Below are 19206 nucleotides of genomic sequence, written 5' to 3' on the forward strand. Positions count from 1 at the left end.
TCTTTGGACAATCCCCAGAATCACACAAACTACAATGACCTACAGGCTGCTTAATACACACTCAAGATTGTATCATACACAGACAACCAGGTTTCCTTAGATTCAGATTAGATAGGTTTTTGCTTAGCTTTAAAATAAAAGGGTATTTCCCTTCCCCTGATATTGGTTAATAGAAAAGCTGAACGCCAAGGACTGAAGTCATATCACATACCACAAACATGGAAAAAATATGGTAGCACACAGACGGATACCGTCTGACCTGCAAAGTATCTCCTTGCCACCAAAATATCCTTCAAGCTAGACTACAGTAGGGATCTAAACATTGAATGACATTTGTTACATAGCGGCTGCATGTTTGGTATGGAATGAATGCTACAGGCAAAAGTAACAACACCAATGTCAAGAAAAAATCTAAAATGCATCTATATAATAAAAAAATAAACCTATGACAAGAGGTTGTCTGCGTGATAAAATACAAGTGCAAAGTTTCCCCTAAAGTTCATCTGTGGGCAAAATCCCAAACCCATTTATCACTTTACCCCACATGATCATTTCTTCACCCTTTGAAAGACACTATATTCCCCTAAATCCATCATTCTGGAGATCTTGTGCACACAAACATCTCTCACTGCACACAAACCCTTTTCAAAGCCTGAGATTTTGAACTCTGGGGTGAATTTTAAATAGCTGAATATTACAGATTTTACAGGGGGGAAAAAACACTGAAAAGCACTTGCAGAAGCAATTTTTCCAGAGATATTTCAAGCTAATACTTTGCATCCAGCAAGATTATTAACATATCCTTAGGTTTACACTAAAAGGACTGCTTTTAAGGAATATGCAGTTTGCCAAGTTTAATCTCCTTGAAAAAACATTAAGCAGACCTTGCCTATATGCTCCAACAGACTGAAGAATAGCAGGCATCGTAATGTATGTAAAAAATACCCCTACCCTGCCTCCCTATAATATTGTGTTTGGTGCCCAGGCAGGACAATATAAAGACAGCATGCATAGCCCAGTACAATGCATCTCCTGACAGCAAATTGGAGCAGCTAAAGGCACTTTATAACCCATATTATGGGAAATGGCTGTCGTCACACTATGGCGATTAATATGCCATCACACTATGGCGATTAATATGCCAATGTCACACAATGATGGGGACAAACAAATCTAGCCAACTGGGTCACTGACAGCAATAAAAACCTAGAAGGGGGTTGCAACCCCTCATTTTTGCAACAAACATGAAGCCAACATTATGACTTGCCATTAGATAAGCATTGATTCATAAACTAAATCTGAGAACAAGAACTTTTAGTCACATTGGGTCATAGTTTATAACAAGAGATAAGGCTCTGTATTTTTAGATTAGGTATGTGCATAAAATTAACCTTCTGGCCTAACCTCTGTGGGCAGGTCTGCACAGACAGATTAAGTTTGTCTGCCAAGGGTAAAGTCACTATGGAGCCTCACAAGCTGTGCAGCTGACATGGAGATCAAGGACAGCCCTGACAACTGTCCCCTCCATCCACATATACAAATCAGATACAGATAGAACCATAGAAAAGCCAGACTGCAGATGTGTACAAGACTGTTATACAAATACCCTGAGGCACTAATACTTCCAGACCGTAGTTTGATTCAATACTCTACCTCTAACCCATGCAACATCAACTCCATTTCATTCATATTGCACAGGACTCTACAAAGTTCATAGTCATGTCACTAGATTGTGAGCTCCTTTGAGGGACAGATAATGTCCTACCATAGTCACTCCACAGTAAGGTCAATTTTGGGGAGAAGCCAATTAACCTACATGCATGTTTTTGGAATGGGGGAGGAAAAGGAGTACCCAGAGAAAACCCACTAACTCCATGCAGATAGTGTCCTAGCAGAGTCTCAAACCTGGGACCAATTGCTGCAAAGGCCAGACCACTGAGCCAACATGCTGCCCACAAAAGCAATAGCAATGAATGGAGGTACACAGCAAGCATAGGACAATGCTTGTTGCTTTACCTCCAAAAGTGGGCTTCCTCCAAGAGAGAAAAAAAAAAACACACCACACACACCTTGGTTGTGGGACCGTTTCTTGGAAACTATGTCATTGACCCAGAACACATAGCCTGGTAAATCTTGACATCTGAACGGTGGTTCCATGGCATTGTTCATCAACCTGCCATGGTGGGTCAAATCAGGAACACCCACTATGTCAATGGAGAAGAGCACAGCAGGGTGCTACTCTCACTGTCGTCTCTACATAATACAAAACAGACGATGCGTGCGGTGCTTGGTCGATGATTGATTCCAGTGACAAATGTGTAAATCACAGTATATAAGTAGCCCAATCCTGGCATTAGCTTTGCAGAGACCAGTTATATCTTTGCCCTAGTACAAAGCTTTGGCCACCTCGGTCATCTGTCTGGGTGCATCAGATGCCCAGTACATCACAGTGCCACTTTCTGATCTTTATGTGACTAGAACAGAGGCCACGTAGGGATCAGCAGATACACACCGGGACTGGGCGGATGAAATGCTGAGAAGTTGTGGTCACATACAAGTCCTAACATTTTGAAAAGGACTGATCATGCCATCTCTCCTTATCAATGATTTGTGGCATACAGATGCAGAAGTCATTTCACAAAATTATCACAGCTTTTAATTTCCTACATTATCACCATTCAGAATATTAAATCATAAAAACACAAAACTTGTGTATGGTAAATCACAACAATAGATAAATGAACAAATGTCCTGATGGGAGAAAGATACAATAATGAGCACAGAGATGATCTCTTACAATTCCGTATAATAATACCATCCTAAGTGACAGGATAAGAAGTTTAGCGTGCACAGAATCGTGTGGGCAAGCCGCCAGTGTCCTTGAACTACTTGTACTGAAGGCTCCAACATGATGGCCGATACTCAGAAAAGATTCTCAAAATAGCAATAAAAGGAACACAAAAAGCTGGAAGCAGAAATGTTCTAACATGGAAGAAAATCCCAGTACACGGTTCAGATTGTTGTTTTTTGCCATAGAAGGCAAGAATGAGAAGATGCAGCAGGTAATGGGATGACGTTACCATAAGAAGGAACATACAACCGGCTCTCTAGTAAGACCAAGCAGCCCAACTATCTTTACATGAGGAGTGGAAAAATATATATAAAATATTACCAAAGTAATCCAACATTAACAGACTTAACCCCCACCCTACCCCCAAAGGCATATCTAAGACATGCCCCAAAATACCACGCCTAGGGTGAAAAAAAAAAAAAAAAAAGTTAATTTCTTCACCACCCACACCAAGCAATAATGTACCAACACAGAACATGCTGATGAGCTTAGAACAGATTTATGAGACAGATCCTACACATCTTTCACTGTATAGTCAGAAACAGGACCAAAATCTGTAAATTTGCACCACAGAAAAAGCAAGTCTTATTGAGACTTTGAATAAAAGATATAAAAAGTTTAAAGATGAATAGAACATATTCCTCGCTCTAATTCGCTATAACTGATGACAACGCAGTGTGCAAAGTTCAATAATTATGTGCACGATCTATATAACCCTTTTAACATATGGTCATTTTTGTTCAAGTCAGTGAAGCAAGTGTGTTTATCCAACAATGATACATATAGTAAAAACTATGAGGTTGATGTCAGAGATAACTGTTAGTTATGTTAGTTGCAGTAATGTCCCATGTCTCCTGAGGAAGCAATGCTTGTGTAACGCGTCAAGAAATAAAAAATGGGACATTCTTGTTAACATCTATATAATCCATTAAAGAACTGTCAACTGATACTTCATGTACGCATTTTAATGCATGAATAATAAATTGTGTTTTTATAACAGATGTGTAAATAATCACATGGCACCCTAAAATCCAATAAATCTGGAAAACAAACATTGTAGAATTTTAGCTATAGATGTGGTACTTAATTTTTAGCTAACCCCCAATCTGATAATTTTTCAAATCTTCTCAATTACAAACAGGGGCTTTAAAGCATGGCTGAGGTGAGCAAATCCTTTTTGCACATGTCTGTTAAACATGTATTTAATTTGTGCACGTCTCTATGCAATCAAAGTTGCTCAGCTTCAAGATTTGTTATTTGCCGAGTCTCTTTAAAATGCACCTGAAAAATAAAAAAGCAAGGTGCAAGGTACAGGGGCTGCCCCCCCCCCCCTTTTTTTTTTAAATAAATTTAAGTTGTTTTGACTTTTTTTTTTAAATCATAGATCTGATGCAAGCATGCTGTATACAGAACTGTCAGAACGCCCTATTGTTTCAGCTTGGTGACAATAGAGTTGAAAATGTCAGCACAAAATCTGGTGACCTAGCTTTTTCAAAAGGAAGGTTGTGCAGTAGCAGGGTACATAATTCTCAAAGGAAGTGCAGTTTAAAGGCAAAATATGCCATAGAGACAATTTATAACCACCCCTCCCCGTCAACAATGGATGCAAATGGGGCCTACCAATTCCCTATTTCACATCCACCAAAACCACTGAAGCCCAATATTGCAAGTCACAACTTTGTTATTTTTCACCCAGGCTTGGAATCATTGATGCTGTAAAATTAACAGCTTAACGTCAGAGAAAAATAATTAGTTCCTGCATAGTCCAGCTGCAGAGGAGCGTGGCGTCAGCACAAACAACATCTCATTCACACACTGCATGAGACGAGAGAGCAAAGCCTCTTCATTCCTCGGATTACTGCTCCTTGCACGTTTCATAGGAAACCCAAGATCCTTCTAAACAATGGCCAAATATAGTATAAGCTTCTCCCTGGAACACGGGGATGTAGAAGACGTCACTTCCTCAGAGAGCTGTGCTTTGCTCCGGGGTGTACCAGCTATTCATAAGTCAATGGCAAAACAATCCCTGATGGTTAAGGGAGGGGGGAATAGTCTGCAGTGGGAAAAAAAAAAAAATCTGTGGTCCTGAGACTGGAGGCTTTCTTTTTCAAAATCTGGGTCAACTATGGTATAGTTTATTCAGTATAGGAGTTTCATTAAAAATAGTTATTGAAGGAAGGTCCCTGAATTAATAATCTCTCCAGTGGCTCATGTCTGTTCCAGTTCTGCAGCCTCCATTAGCATTTAAAGCATACATAAACTGAAGAGACATTGCATGCACTACCTCCTGGTGGTATGTTTTTTAGATAAAAAATAAGTTCCGGGATCCTGGTGGCTTTTTGTTTAGGCTCTAAACTGTATGTATAGCACACACACACACACACCATGTAGTTCAGAGCTCGTCTAGGGATAATGTAAGGCTCTGTACACACGTCAGATAATTCTCGTCCGATAAATCACCTTAGTGCTCAGTCTTTTGTCATTAGACAGGATCGTGAAAGATCTTTTCCAACGCTAATTATTGCACGTGTGTATGCAGCCTTACTCCTGCACTTGTGCCAGGGTTAGATCATTCGATGAGAATCAGTCTTCACAGAGCTGTTGGTGAAGATGTCACCTTCCTAGGATGCAGCGATGGAAGAAGGTCTTGGACCAGTCATAGCTGCACAGGTAAGGATGTTCCATACTCTACAGCAGACACTTGCCACACAGCAACAAGTTTAGTGCCGCTTTAACACTTCTATGGGTGACAAATCCCGTGTCCCCCAGCATGCACTAGTTTCATCCTCTGAACCCTGCATCACTCTTGTGCCCTGCTGCAATTTAGGAGCTAGAGGACGGAACCACAGCTTGTAGCATAGAATGAAGGCGTCAGTGCCAGATGTGTTGGATGCCTAAATGAAGGCAGCACCTCTGGAAAAGACAGGAGGTAAGAGACAAAGATCCTGGGAGGTAAATAGAACTGTTGCAGTACTACAGGGACTTTAGGGTTTTAAAACCCTGCAAAGATGGCTTTCCCACCACTGAATTACATCCTAGCTGTATTTCCATGAAATGTATTTCTAATATCACACCACTTCACATTAAAAGTGTTCCACAGTAACCACATCGCCATTTTAGTACAATGTGGCCGCTGCAAGCTAACAGAACATACTTCCTGCCAATAATAATTGCAAATCAAAGTACACAACTGCCAAACATTTTTATTAGAATCTGCTTTCATCACATACACAATTGTCTTTGTAATGCAGGCAGATCATACCTGGTGGGAGGCAGACAGGATGCTGTACATGGCCTTCTGAAATCAGAGCACCCTGATTAAGTATAGCACTCAAAGAACTGAAATCCAATTAATACATAAGAAACATGCCAGGGACAGTCAGACAAGAGAGGAAAGGACTAGATAACGCTGAACTTCCTGCAGCCAGAAAACACTGCGAGTACTATGTGACCTGCTGCAGCTTTTAGTTCACATTGTGAGAAGCTCACAGCGTGCAGTGAAATCTGAGTAAGCAATTTCAGTCAAAAAGCGGTACAACTGTGCAAGACTGAAGGGAAGGCTGGAGAGTAAAATTTGTTGCTGTGTAGGCTTTTAAAATATGCATGCTGCATGTTTGGTGCAGTTACTAGCAAAACAAATGCGATGAATATTAATGACAATGCATTCAAAACACATCTTGTACACTGCACCTATGCGGTCCAAGGTTATCATTGCCGGTACCATTGTTGCCCTTTAAGTCAGGCAGCCTTGCTGCTAAGAATATCTGGGTTAGGAAAAGCAATTAACAAGGATGCTCAAATTAATTTCAAATCAGAACTGCTTTAAATGAAATGATTACATAAATTGAGGCAGAAGCTTTTCACCCACATACACACAGTGCTTGCTAATTGTAAACTAGTAAATGAGAAAATGCTATTGACACTAAAGAGCCACCTACAAATCTCTGTACCAAAACAAGCTAATTGTTTAGATTTATTTGCTGCCTACAGGAGCCCCCCCAAAATCTCTAACTCGTATTAGAAGGAAATTAATGCAATCAATTCTGATGCAATATTTACAAAATGCAGTTTACAGCAACAGTATAGCTGCAAACATTTGCATGTCTGCATCCTGCAGCGAGATACTGTAGACCAGGGGTGAGCAAACTTTTTGGCTACTAGGCCATTTTAGGAGGTCAAAAAGGCACACTAAGCCGGACTCTCTTTCTAGCGGATGGCAACGCATACGGAGGAAAGGAAATGACCCCTTACCCCAGCAGGAGTAAATAGGTAAGAGGCATAACAAGAAGGCTCCAGAGCCACGGGTTGCTGGCCCCTGCCAGCCGGGATTAGGCCAATCAACCACGGGGCATTAGGCCAGAACAGACTACTGGCTAGGCCGTATCTGGCCTAAAGGCCTGAGTTTGCTGACCCCTGCTGTAGGCGGTCATGCCCAGTTGGCATAAATGGCAGCAGCAATTTTCAAAAAACATTTTAGCTTTTGACTGGACACACACTTTGTTGTGTTCATAGGACACAGTTACCTAGAGGACCACATCTGGGAAGAGTCGCCACAACACCCGTTATTTTCAGCATACAACTGCAAAGAGCTGTGCTCTCGCCAACAATCTTTGCATCACAAAGAAGCAAAGAGGAAGACAAAGATAATGTGGCATCACATGACCTACTGGATTGTAAGCTCTTCGGGGCAGGGTCCTCTCCTCCTCTGTATTAGTCTGTCATTTGCAACCCCTATTTAATGTACAGAGCTGCGTAATATGTTGGCGCTATATAAATCCTGTTTATTAATAATGAACTTTACCTGACTGTGCTGGCCTTATTATATAAAAATTCTTTTTTATTCTATGAAGACATATCCCCATGTGGACAAATAAGTTTTTTCAAAGCAAGGCTTTCATCCAGTTTGCAATCTCTGAATACTAAAAATGAACATGTTTGCTGCTTCTGTCTCCACTTCTGAAGTGTTTACGATGCCGAGCTTAAAGCCACAACTTTTATAAAGCTGCTAATTGCTTTGGCCGTGAATCTATTATTAGAAATACTTAAACTTTTGCAAAACAAGGATATGGCGGAGGGAAAAAAAATAAAAAATAAAAATCTTACAATGTGTTATCTGCAATACTTCTATATGTCTACAAAGGTTACCAATGTAGTGCAAATCCGAATCACATAAATAGCACATGTATTTGTTCCAGGTGACACAATGATAATGGATGTGATATTTCCCAGGAGAGAAGAAAAACAAACCTAATATAAAAGTGTACACATGCACAAAGAAGGGAAACAATGTAACCTTCAACCTGTGACCAGTTTTCAAGAAGAACAAGCACACAGAAAAAACACCAATTGCTTAGCAGGGGCCTTTTTAATATTGGGGAAAACTTAATAAGGGGAACCCTTTCTATAAATACTATATCCACAGCTCACAGTAGATTATAATGGTGGTCAGTGAGAGGAAATCTTGTACATTGCCATAGAGAGACAGTCAGCTATGCTGCAGGACTCATACTCCAGCAAAGGACATGATAATAGAAGAGAGCAGAGCTCATCAATCTGTAACTTCTTTACCAACCCACCTACAGGCTAGGGGCCACAAGAAATGCTATAAACATTACTGAAATGCCAGTTATACATTGAGATTATACAGTGCAAGGTATGTATTCAGTGTAGATATCTTCAGTTTTGACATTTCGAGATCTCAATGACTGTTTTTACAACAAGTGATGGGACATTTCCTATACATAAAGCAGTGTTTAGCTGAACTTTATATTGTTTGAATAGCTGTAATAATCAGAGCAAAACCTCAGAGTAGCAGAGCAAAGAAACACACCCTGTTACCACCCTGTACATACCAACCTGTAATCTACTTCGAAACAATATTGTTCATTTTAATATAAAAGACTTTATTGTAGTAAAGTAACCAAGCCAGCCCAACACCGACATGCTGGAATATGTCTGGATACACAAACCAGAACACACAACTCTGCCCTGCCAGGGGAAATCTACGAGTGGTGCCATGTGCTTTATTCCAACAAGCTGGGCCATGCTTTAGCATGAACTCTATGTGAGGGTGACAACAAGGGTTATTTTCATGAGCAGTGCAGCAGGGTTGTCACCACATTACAAGCTATAAGAGGCTGATTTCATTGGTAGGATTAGCAGATATTTTTCAGACTTTGCCATGACAAATAAACATTTTTTTAAAGCCATCTTTCCAATGAGTGGGCTACCAATGAGTGGGCTACCAATGAGTGGGCTACCAATGAGTGGGCTACCAATGATTGCCGTCATAACTCAACTATGTTCCAGTACAGAGAAAAAGGGAAAGTAGAAATCACCTAAAACGTAAACCTTATCTAACTGCCCTTTGTTATTCCTCACAAGATGTGAGCAGCCTGCGATATCCATCACCAGGCAGTACATTAGCCCGGAGTGACCCATTAACCCTGTACATAGACAGAATGGTATATATTATGTGTGGAAAGTACTGATCCAGGGCAAGGGAGGTCCTGCACTCAGCACAACTGGTAATCCTCTGCAGCCCAACATGTACCGTCAGCAGAGAGACAAAGAGCCATAAGATTTTGAACGCAAAAAAATTACTTTTCCGATGCCAAAAGATATTTAAAGCTACAAAATCAGCTTGAAGGCATCTGACTGCTTCTCACACCACTATCTCCAACATGGCACAACTATAGGTGAAATGAAGACATAGCTGAACAAAGACAGACAGTTCGGGGTGTTATTAGATCTTGTTATGAGAAGTAGCTTCATTTACAGACCTAAATGTGTCCCCCACCAAACACCCTTATTTTAGTTACAGTTGTGGGTATTAAAGTTGATGAAGATTGCAGCTTCACAATACAGCCATGAAAGGACTTTACTTCTTGCTACAATTACATGTTTTAAACATGTCAAAGTGTTCTCCCCAACACCATTTAGCTGGGTGCACCACCCGGATGCTTTTGATTGGTTTCTGAATAGCTGGGTCACAATAAAGGGGCTGCCATCCACCTACAATTTCTTGCAACCCAGATTAAAAAAAAAAATCTGGGTTAAACACATTGTATCATTACCAAAATTTTAGGACACACTTGCAATCATTATGCACCCTGGATTCCATTTCTTCTCTTCCTAAAGCTCTAGGACTTTCTCCCATATCTTAAATCCAAGGAACATCTCACTAATCCACCCATCCACATATGACTGGAAATATACTACATCCATATGACTGGAAATATACTACAGTCTCAGCAACTTTGCCCAGGCCTAGATGTCATCACCATTCAGCAGGGAGGGGCAAGCAATTCCTCAGTCTCCATCCAATGATCAGAGTAAAGTGTTGCAGAGTACTCTCAGAATTTTTTTTAAGCTGGGTAGGAAGGAGCTGTAGGTGGGTGGCAGCTCCAGTCTTGTGCCTTAACTTTCCAGTAAACAACCAAAAACAGCCGGGTGGTTACTGAAATGTGCTGGGTAGAGCACCCAGCTAAAAGGGGCCGGGGAGAACATGGGTGTTGTACTTATAATACTCCGAGTTTGCAGCTCCGTTCAGAAGTAGATACAGACCCTGGATAAATCCTAAAGATGATCTGCTGTAACAAAAGCGTTTATGTTGTCTTGGACCCCGATTATCATCTTTGTATTTGTTTACAAAAAAAAAAAAAAAACCGAGGTGTACTTGACCTTTCCAAGGGTTAATAAAATCCCTGGAAGTGTTACACAAATTAACATACAATTAATAAAGATACATCTAAAGCTAGGACCAATTCAGTGTACATCTTCATACTTTGATCTAAAAAGTACTTACATGCCTATACTATTTAGCACAGAAAAAAGTGAATTCATGTAAACTTAATAAAAAATTTTTTTTCCCCCTAAATGAAAAGCCACATGCTGACCCTAAACCCAGGACGAGCGCCTCGGCCTCCCTAAACTCTGCCGATATGCCTGCACGCAGCGAATTCTGCATGACCATGTAAGGTCAGTTTTTCTCCCAACAAAAGCCAGCAGAGAGCACACAGGACAGGAGAACCTCAGATGTGCTTATGAAGGTCAATCAATTCTATTTCTTGTGCTGCTGACTTCCAATATCGGGCTTTACGTGATCTTTAAGATCCGTACTTCATTATGTGTATAGACAGAACCAGCAATGGTGACAGAGTGAACGCACTCCAGTCTCTTCAATGCTCCGTTCCACTCGAATATCCCACAACCTCAGAAGAATTTCAACTATGTGATGGCAGAAATACAGATATGAATATACAGGGCCGTTACCGATAGCAAAAACTTAGAATCAGCTTCAATTTTCTTACTATTGCAGAATAGATGACAGACTTTTCACGTGCCACTTTTTCCTTTAAAGCTGACATCCAGTAATACTTTGTTTCCCCCATACTATCTGCAGTGTAACATTTCACATCTGCTGTTTATGGCATTTCAAGCATGTTTAAGTATTCACGTGTAATGGTGCAGAAATGCAATCTGAGCTTTCATTACAAGCAAGACACAAAAACAAACAATAAATTTGCATTCAATAGAGACGTTTAGGTGCACCTGCAATTTGTTTCTGAATGCACTGCTTAGAAGAAGGATAATCCCACTCAGCCTGCCAGAAACTGAATGAAATCCAACCGCAACTCTGAGCCTTTCCTCAGTCCAACGCTACACAATGCTGCGCTTACATGACCCATGAGCAAGTCTTTAGGAAAATTATTTCTTTTACATAAACAACTAAGAAAAAAAGTGACACCGCTAGGAAATGTTCACTTATCGTTCTGTTACTTGTGCATAAAAAAAAAAAAAAAAAAAAAAAATATTTGCTCCATTTTGGGTTTAATATGTTATTGAAAGTTCAGTGTTCCCCTGGCCTCTTTAAGATGGGCACACCACCCAGCACTTTTCAGTAGCCACCCGAATGTTTTGGGTTGGTACTGAAGAGCTTGGTCGCTATACAGGGCCACCACCCACCTACAATTTTTTCCAACTTGGGCTTAAAAATAAATTCTGGTTTGAACATTGGAGTTGTTAATTCATGTGCAAAAAGGCAAAAAAAAAAAAATATATATATACTGGTTCATGTGTCTGAAATGGAAGAGAGGGGTTTCATAATGCTCACCTTTGAAATAAAGCCCTGCCTGACTGCAAATTTAGAACTTTAGTTACCCTTTAACTTGATTGTATATAGCACCAACTAAGGGGGTGCTGTACAACATTCATAGGTACACTTCCTACAAATAAAAATCACATTGGTATTTTGATGTACCAACATCAAAATCTGTTTCCAGTGGTTCGATTCCAGGTTTCAGTACAAAAAAACAAAAAGTTTCTGTTATTAAGTTGCTTTCAGTAGCATTTGCCGTTTCCCCATTTTTGACCCCATTTCACACACAAACACTTGCTCCTTCTGCTGTGCATCTGTGTGTCAGGCAGTATAATCAATGACTGAACAAACCCCTGAGAGGTGTAGGATGTGCAGGGATATTTAGTGAATGGTTGTGGGCCAGGTTAGAACCACCGAGACCCACACCTGGGTGTGTACCTGTCACCTGCCGTAAACCAGTCACCATGCAGGCAGCTCCTTCTATAATAAGAGTGTGATTCTGCAAAGGAAAGACAAGCACTCAGAATCCTGTGGTCACCTGTCAATACTTAATAAACCTCTACAACATGCAAATATCGACTTCAAGCAGAAGAGTCAAGGGACGGTTTTTATGGACAGGATCCAATGGTGAGACAATAGTTCAAATGACAATTTGAGTAATTAACAGCAACACAAAACTCTAACAATTGTGTTTCTGTTCCAGCATTATTAACCCTGTGTACAAAGCCAGCTCCATACAGACATGGGGTCACCTGTTTGGTGTGGAGGAACCTGAAAGTCCTGCAGACCCCTGACCCTACTGAACACCTTTGTGATGGATAGGAATGTTATCCAGGTTTTCTCAACCAGCTCACAAATGGCAAGAAATTCCCACAGACACCTTGACCTCAACATTTCCCATCTTACAGTGACACCATCCCCCTTTTATAAACTGCAGTAAAACAGCGTTGTCATTCAAGGACAGATGTGTTTTACTGGCAGGATCACAAGGTGAAAAATATCCTGAAAACAAGAACACACCTAAGGGACAATACAATGTTTGTTTTTCAGTTTAAATTCACTTTAAGCAGTGCACATTTTTCTAGCACACAAACAAGTATTTATTGATATGACAATGCTGGTTCAGCAAATGTACACAGAATGAGCTATAAACAGCAACAAGCAATTTTAGTGCAGAGAAGGCTTTAGAAATACCTACAAAAGCATTCATTTTCTGCCCAGGTACAGGAAGGAAGTGGGAATACCTGAGGAACGGGACTTCAAAGTGACAAAGTAAAGGTATGCAGCCAGCCGTGAGTCAGAGGAAAACACACATACCTTGTATTTTCTTTTTGATACAGTATTTAATTTTTGTTGCCCTTTGTCCTTATTTATAGAGATTCACACTTTTGTATGTCTTGGTGGCCCCTAGGACTCAACAGGTGTTTTACAGATTACCAAGATGAAATATCTTGACGTAGACTTAAGCTTTTGGCTCCCCTGCAGCTTGTGCAAATACGCCCAGAATATTTCCGCAGTTTGGAACCCTTACTTTGAAAAATGTCCCCTTTTGGTGCGGAGGTCTTCAGACGCCCTGATTGGCTGGGATAATGCAATTCACGCACATATGCAGGGTAATTCATCCCAGCACTTACATTGTACACGGAGCTGCAGAATCTGTGTTCTCCCCAGCCCCTTGTATTGATGAGTTGGGTCACAAAACAAAGGTCACAAACCCATTTAAAAAAAAATCCTGGGGAGAACACAATTTATAAAGTGCTAGAGGTGGTTGGGATTATTTTATGGTAGAACATATATACAAATACTCTTCAACCAGAAATATTCCTTCTGCTGGAAGTTTTTTTTTTTTTACCCTTTGTTCCTGAGCCTAGATACATCACTAAAACCTCCCATGATGAGCATTGTGCAGGAGACTCCCTTAGACAGACCAGCCATGGAATATTGGAGCATATCCAACAATACACCCCGGACTGTCATACTATCCTAAAAAATGTCTAGGACACAGTAAGCCGAAGTCTTTGGAAATGTAAACCCTAAGTGTCTACGATAGCAGCATGGCTCCAAGGAAGAATATGGAGTTATTCAGGATCTCTAATCCATGGTGACCATGTCATGTATACAGAAATCACACAAATGGGTACGAAGATTTTTGGAAATTCTTAACTGAATATTGAGATTCTACCAGAATTGGATCTGACCATAGAATAAAGTCCAACAAGTGTCGCTTCATCAATGTGAGTGCAATAAAGAGCCCAGGCACCTTGGAAGGTGAAATGGTTTTTGGTATTCCATATCAGTCAATGATAGACAATCCTCCTTTATGGGGGTCGGGATCCCCAATCTGAATGCATTTTTTTAACCCCCTCCCCCTATCATGTGACAGCAAGGGGTCCCAACTCCCAGTGCTCTTATATGGAGGGTAGGAGTAATGTCCATGCAAGAGAACCACAGACAGATAAGAGGAAACCTGGCGGGGTGGATTTAGGTAAGTATGTCACTGACCATAGCTAGTGCCACGTGTAGGATTTGGTATTGGGAGGGGGGGGATAGATTTTGCAGAGGGCTCAACTCGCGTCCAGGTCTAATCGCTCGGTAATATTCGTCACACGAATCGTAAACCCTATTGGCCAGGATCCTCTTCCCCCTGGATCATTGTATTGACCAATGCAGATTTGTCACCTGCAATAATTCTTGTACAGCGCTCAGTAATAGGTTGACGCTTTATAACTAAAGCTCAATAACACTGCAGAGGAGATGATAAAGTCATTTATTTCCTGCAATATACCACAGATCTGCACCACTTTATAAATTGTCATTCATTTGATGTATTTGACCCCTCGGTAAATATATCAGGAGCCTGATATTATGCAGGGCTACATACTGGATGAAACGCCCCTCCATGCCCACCCTTCGAGCTCGGCTCCGCTCATACTGTAAACAAACGTGCATCATCCTAAAGCAAACTCCCTGGGCTGCCTCTCCCGTCTGCACGCTATAGGTGACTCGGAGTAATGATACTGCGTGCAAACTGGAACCCATCCAGGATATTCCTGAACCCATCACAATAGTCTGGATACCAGCTCCTTGCCTGGGGGGGATTTACTGTGCCTTCCTTTAATTAGTGCCTAGTCCCTGTGCAGCCACGGGGACAGCAGACACCAGGAGACCCCGGACAACCTTACATTTTACAACCAGCTTGTCAGCCCTGATGAATGCAAACCCCAATATTCCCCTGACATTTCCTGCAGGGATCTGCCGTAGGAAACCGCAGATCATTCAATGGCACCCCCGAATAGCCTGGCATGTCCAGAACCACCAAAGAGCATTTCATTACTTTCTTATACGGGGAAAAGTTAAACCCTGATAGTTCATGTTATCAAGAAAATCACATGACCAATTAAAACTCCCAGACAAAAAGTAACAAAAAACAATCGTATCCAAAATCATTTCCCATCATGCACCTGGCCCTCTGGGAACCTGATAGCAAATAAAGCCGCCCTTGTCACCTGACACTGCCAGATAGGATGGCGGCACATTGTCCACCTGTCATGTTCTGGTGCCCAGACCCCGGGACCATCTAGCCCCCGTGCCCAGACCCCGGGACCATCTAGCCCCCGTGCCCAGACCCCGGGACCATCTGCCCCTTTACCATATCATGGTCCTGAGGATGAAGCCACTGACCCCACATGGAGGGCCCCAGTTACCTTCACATAATACAATGGTCATAAAGCCCATACACTATAAAAGACACCTACAGCGATCCCTATCATCCCTGCGGGGTCCCAAGACTGATAAACTACTAATGGGGGGCTGGAAATACAACACCAATTACTCTACCTCTTTACATGGACCCCTGAAGTCCCCCCCCCCCAATACTACTACTCCAGAGGTCTCCCTCAAACTTCTTAGTGGGGCCCCAAACTACTCCCTTAACACCTAACGCCATATTGGCTTTCCAAGGTACCTTTTATTGGACCCCTACTGGCCCTTTCAGTTTGGGGCCCCTAGTGGGGCTCTGTCAACTCCCTTTTGTGTCCCTCCGGCCCCACAAGGAAACCCCAGAGGGCTCCCTTCAGGGCCATAATGGTCCCAACATCTCTATATTGGACCCCTCACAGTCACACCATTATTCTGGGGCCCCCAAAGGGGCTCTGAGCCACCTTTTGTGTCCCCTTGGCACCATTATCAGGAGTCTGCAGGGTACCCTCAATGCCATTTCAGACCCCTCCTGGTCCCTTTATTTGGGGCTCCCTATGAGGCCACCACAACACCATATTGGGGCCACCAAACAGCTCCCCCAGAGCCATATAGGGCCCCATATCTCTTTATTGAGTGCTTCACTTTCTTACACCCCCCTCCATCATCTCCTCCCCACAGGTGAGCTCCCGGTAATTCCCCATTTCCTCATAGCGACTATCCCGCCATATTGGGGCCCCTGAGGAGCCCCCGGCAGGCCCGCCCTGAGGTGACAAAGTCTCCTTTATTTCATAGATAGGCCCTCCACAACCCCCTGTCCCCTCAGGCCTTCTCCCCGCGCTCTCTGTCAGTCAGATCACACCCCCCGTCACTCCCCACCACCGGGGCTACACAGGCCCGCACTGACATCCTCCGGAGCCCCCCAGTCCGCTTCCAGGGGCGTCTCATCCCCTCAGCCCGCACCCCCGGCACTCTCTTCTCGCCTCACTCACCCTCCAGCAGGCGGCTGATGAGACTGTCCACGTTCAGCTCTCCGTCCGCCATTTTGCGCTTCCCTCAGCACAGCCGAGCAGGACAAGTCGGGCGGAGCTGCGTCACAACACGACAAGCTAACACCCAGAGGGAGGAGCCAAATATAGCACAAGCCAATCAACACCGAGGGAGGGGATAACGTCTCAGATCACGCCTTCTTCTAAAAGACAATGGCACAAATCGCCAAGGGTGGGAGGGGCAAGATACCTTCCTCCAATGGGCTGCGGCGCTGGAAGGACGTAGTCAGAACATTGACACTTCTAAAAGGATCTAATTGGGCTAAAACTCAAGACATCTAACTTTATGGGAGGGACTTAACCGATAGCCCGCTTTTTTTCTTCTAAGCCCCACCTCGACTCCCGCGTCCCTGCTCTGGCTGGTAACCAGCTGCAGATGGCGCGCACTTCATTGTTGGGCACGCCCACCAACCCACCCGTTGTCATGGAGACTCGGAAGGATGACTCGGGGAGGGTTCGGTTTGTGTTGTTGTGGCCGCTCTTCTCCAGCGGTTGTCGTGACAACGGTTACGTCATACTGACAGGGAGAGCCATGAATCCTGAGGAGAGTTGACAGCTGCGGCCATGGCGGATGACAAGAGCCGCAAAGTGACAGCTGTACTCTCCAGGCTCGGGGGATGGGGGGAGTAATATGATGGTAATAGTCACAAGTTGTCACGGTGTTACCCCCTCACTCTCCCTGGTGACGTCACCTCACATTCATCCATCTCTTTTTAAAGAGGACCTGTCATAAACATGGCGGCCTCCTAATCCTTGTTGCCTGGCTGTGTTTGGCTTCACTGACCAGTTAGACAACCCTTTTTTGTTAAGTAAAAATTCTGTTTGTGTTTTCTTTTTAAGTGCAACACATTTTTTTGTTGTGTTTTGTGCATCTTTCAGTTTACCTCCTCTTTAAGGAAAAGATACAGGTCCTCTTGATTGGCCATCCTCTAACAACTTATACATTCACCACCTTCAAAAAACATCGAATTCCAATTTTTGCGCTTCGCGTTGATCCTTTCTCCCTCCACCATGTGACTGTTTTCTTTTTTTGAATCTTGCGATTCGTGATAAACACACCCCGTGCTCAAAAAAAGGTGGTACTGCAAAAACACCACACAAAAAAAGAGGAAGGACCACCCATATTCCCCAGACCCTCCAAAGCCAAGCTCCAGACGAGGGCTAAGTACTAAGCCCACCCAGCCGCAGCCGGGATGGACTTTCTTGCCCCTCTGGCCGAGGCCAGAGAGGGGCCTTTTCTCCTCGGGACCGCCTAGGCAGGTCCCACCGGATACTAAGCTGGGAGCTCTCCCAAAGAGACGCTCCAATAAGGGTGAGCGCCTGGTTGTTAGGCCAAGGCACTCTCCAAGACTTCAGGGCCAGCCCATAAGGGAATAGCACCCTCCATCAAACGTGGCAACAAATACCACACCAGTGACGTGACAAACATAAAAATACATTAAAAAAATAAGTGCTCAGTGCATAACACACTGGGCAAAGTTTTAAAAATTGCCCATCTACACTAGGCGCAGCCAGTGCAGAGTAAAGGGGATGTGCCAAATCTGCATGCGTGTACGGTGCACATTAAAATTCAGTGGGTTCCCAGCCCAGTGATTTTAAGGTGCCCATGGATCGCCACCCCAGGGGTACTACACTCAGCGCGATTCGACCACTTGTCAGACCGAGTGGCAAGACCAAGCTTTCCCTGCACCAACCAGCCGGTCAGTCTGCAAGTGGATGCTCCTTCTCAGGGCAGGCCCCACGCCTTCTCCGGTGGACCAGCTCGGCAGAATTAGCATAGGGCGGCCCCTTACAGAGCAACACCAACAGGCGTCCTTAACAGAGGTACTCGTGCACAGCATTCTTGCCAGGAATGCCAGTGCCGGTCCACCCTGATCACTGGAAGGATTAGGTACTACACTTGATCTTAGCCAAAAGGCCGAGAAGAGATGTGACTGTTTTCAGGCCAAGTGATTGGCTACTCAGACCGGAGCGCTGCATCTTAGGGAAAAGAAGAAAAGGTCACATGACCCCATACCTGGAAGTACCTTACAGGTAAACAGAGCAACAGCACGGTAGGTGCCAGTGGTCATCCAGAGGACCTGTCACCTTACACATTTAGGGCAAATTCTTCCCAATTCTTCTGGTGATAAGCTGACAATGAAATGAAATTCCCTTCCACAATATGAGGATTTGGAGTGAAGCTCGTTATTTTTCAATTCTAGCAAATCTCATTCTATTTACAAATTGTGATTTTTAGCTTCCCAGTGCTGGATTATACACTTTATATTCCCATTTACACTGTACAGATGGGTAAATGTGCTTAAATACGAGGTGCACGTATCTGCCCTCCCCCTGATCTAACCCACCCGCCCCCTCTCTGTAGATCCCAAGGAGTGCTGACCCCATGGGCCTCTTCAATAAAGCTCTCCAATGCTGGAGAGGATACACTTTCATCAGTAAAGCTGGGTGATCCAGCAAACCTGGAATAGATTTCTTCAAAGTCATTTGCTATTTGTTAGCAAATGTTT

At 43.2% G+C, this 19206-nt stretch overlaps 1 protein-coding gene across 1 annotated transcript in view; it reads right to left on the reverse strand.

Annotated features, from left to right (window-relative positions):
- Positions 1-16794, reverse strand: part of PPP1CB (protein phosphatase 1 catalytic subunit beta) — a gene marked incomplete in the record, with an annotated part of 39032 nt that extends 22238 nt beyond the window's left edge. Inside the window, 1 exon segment of the mRNA XM_072409980.1 lies at positions 16640-16794. Coding sequence (XP_072266081.1) covers positions 16640-16691 — 52 coding nt within the window.
- Between the last annotated feature and the right edge of the window lie 2412 nt (positions 16795-19206).

This window comes from Pyxicephalus adspersus, chromosome 4 (assembly GCF_032062135.1).
Source record: "Pyxicephalus adspersus chromosome 4, UCB_Pads_2.0, whole genome shotgun sequence".
NCBI classification, from domain to species: domain Eukaryota; kingdom Metazoa; phylum Chordata; class Amphibia; order Anura; family Pyxicephalidae; genus Pyxicephalus; species Pyxicephalus adspersus.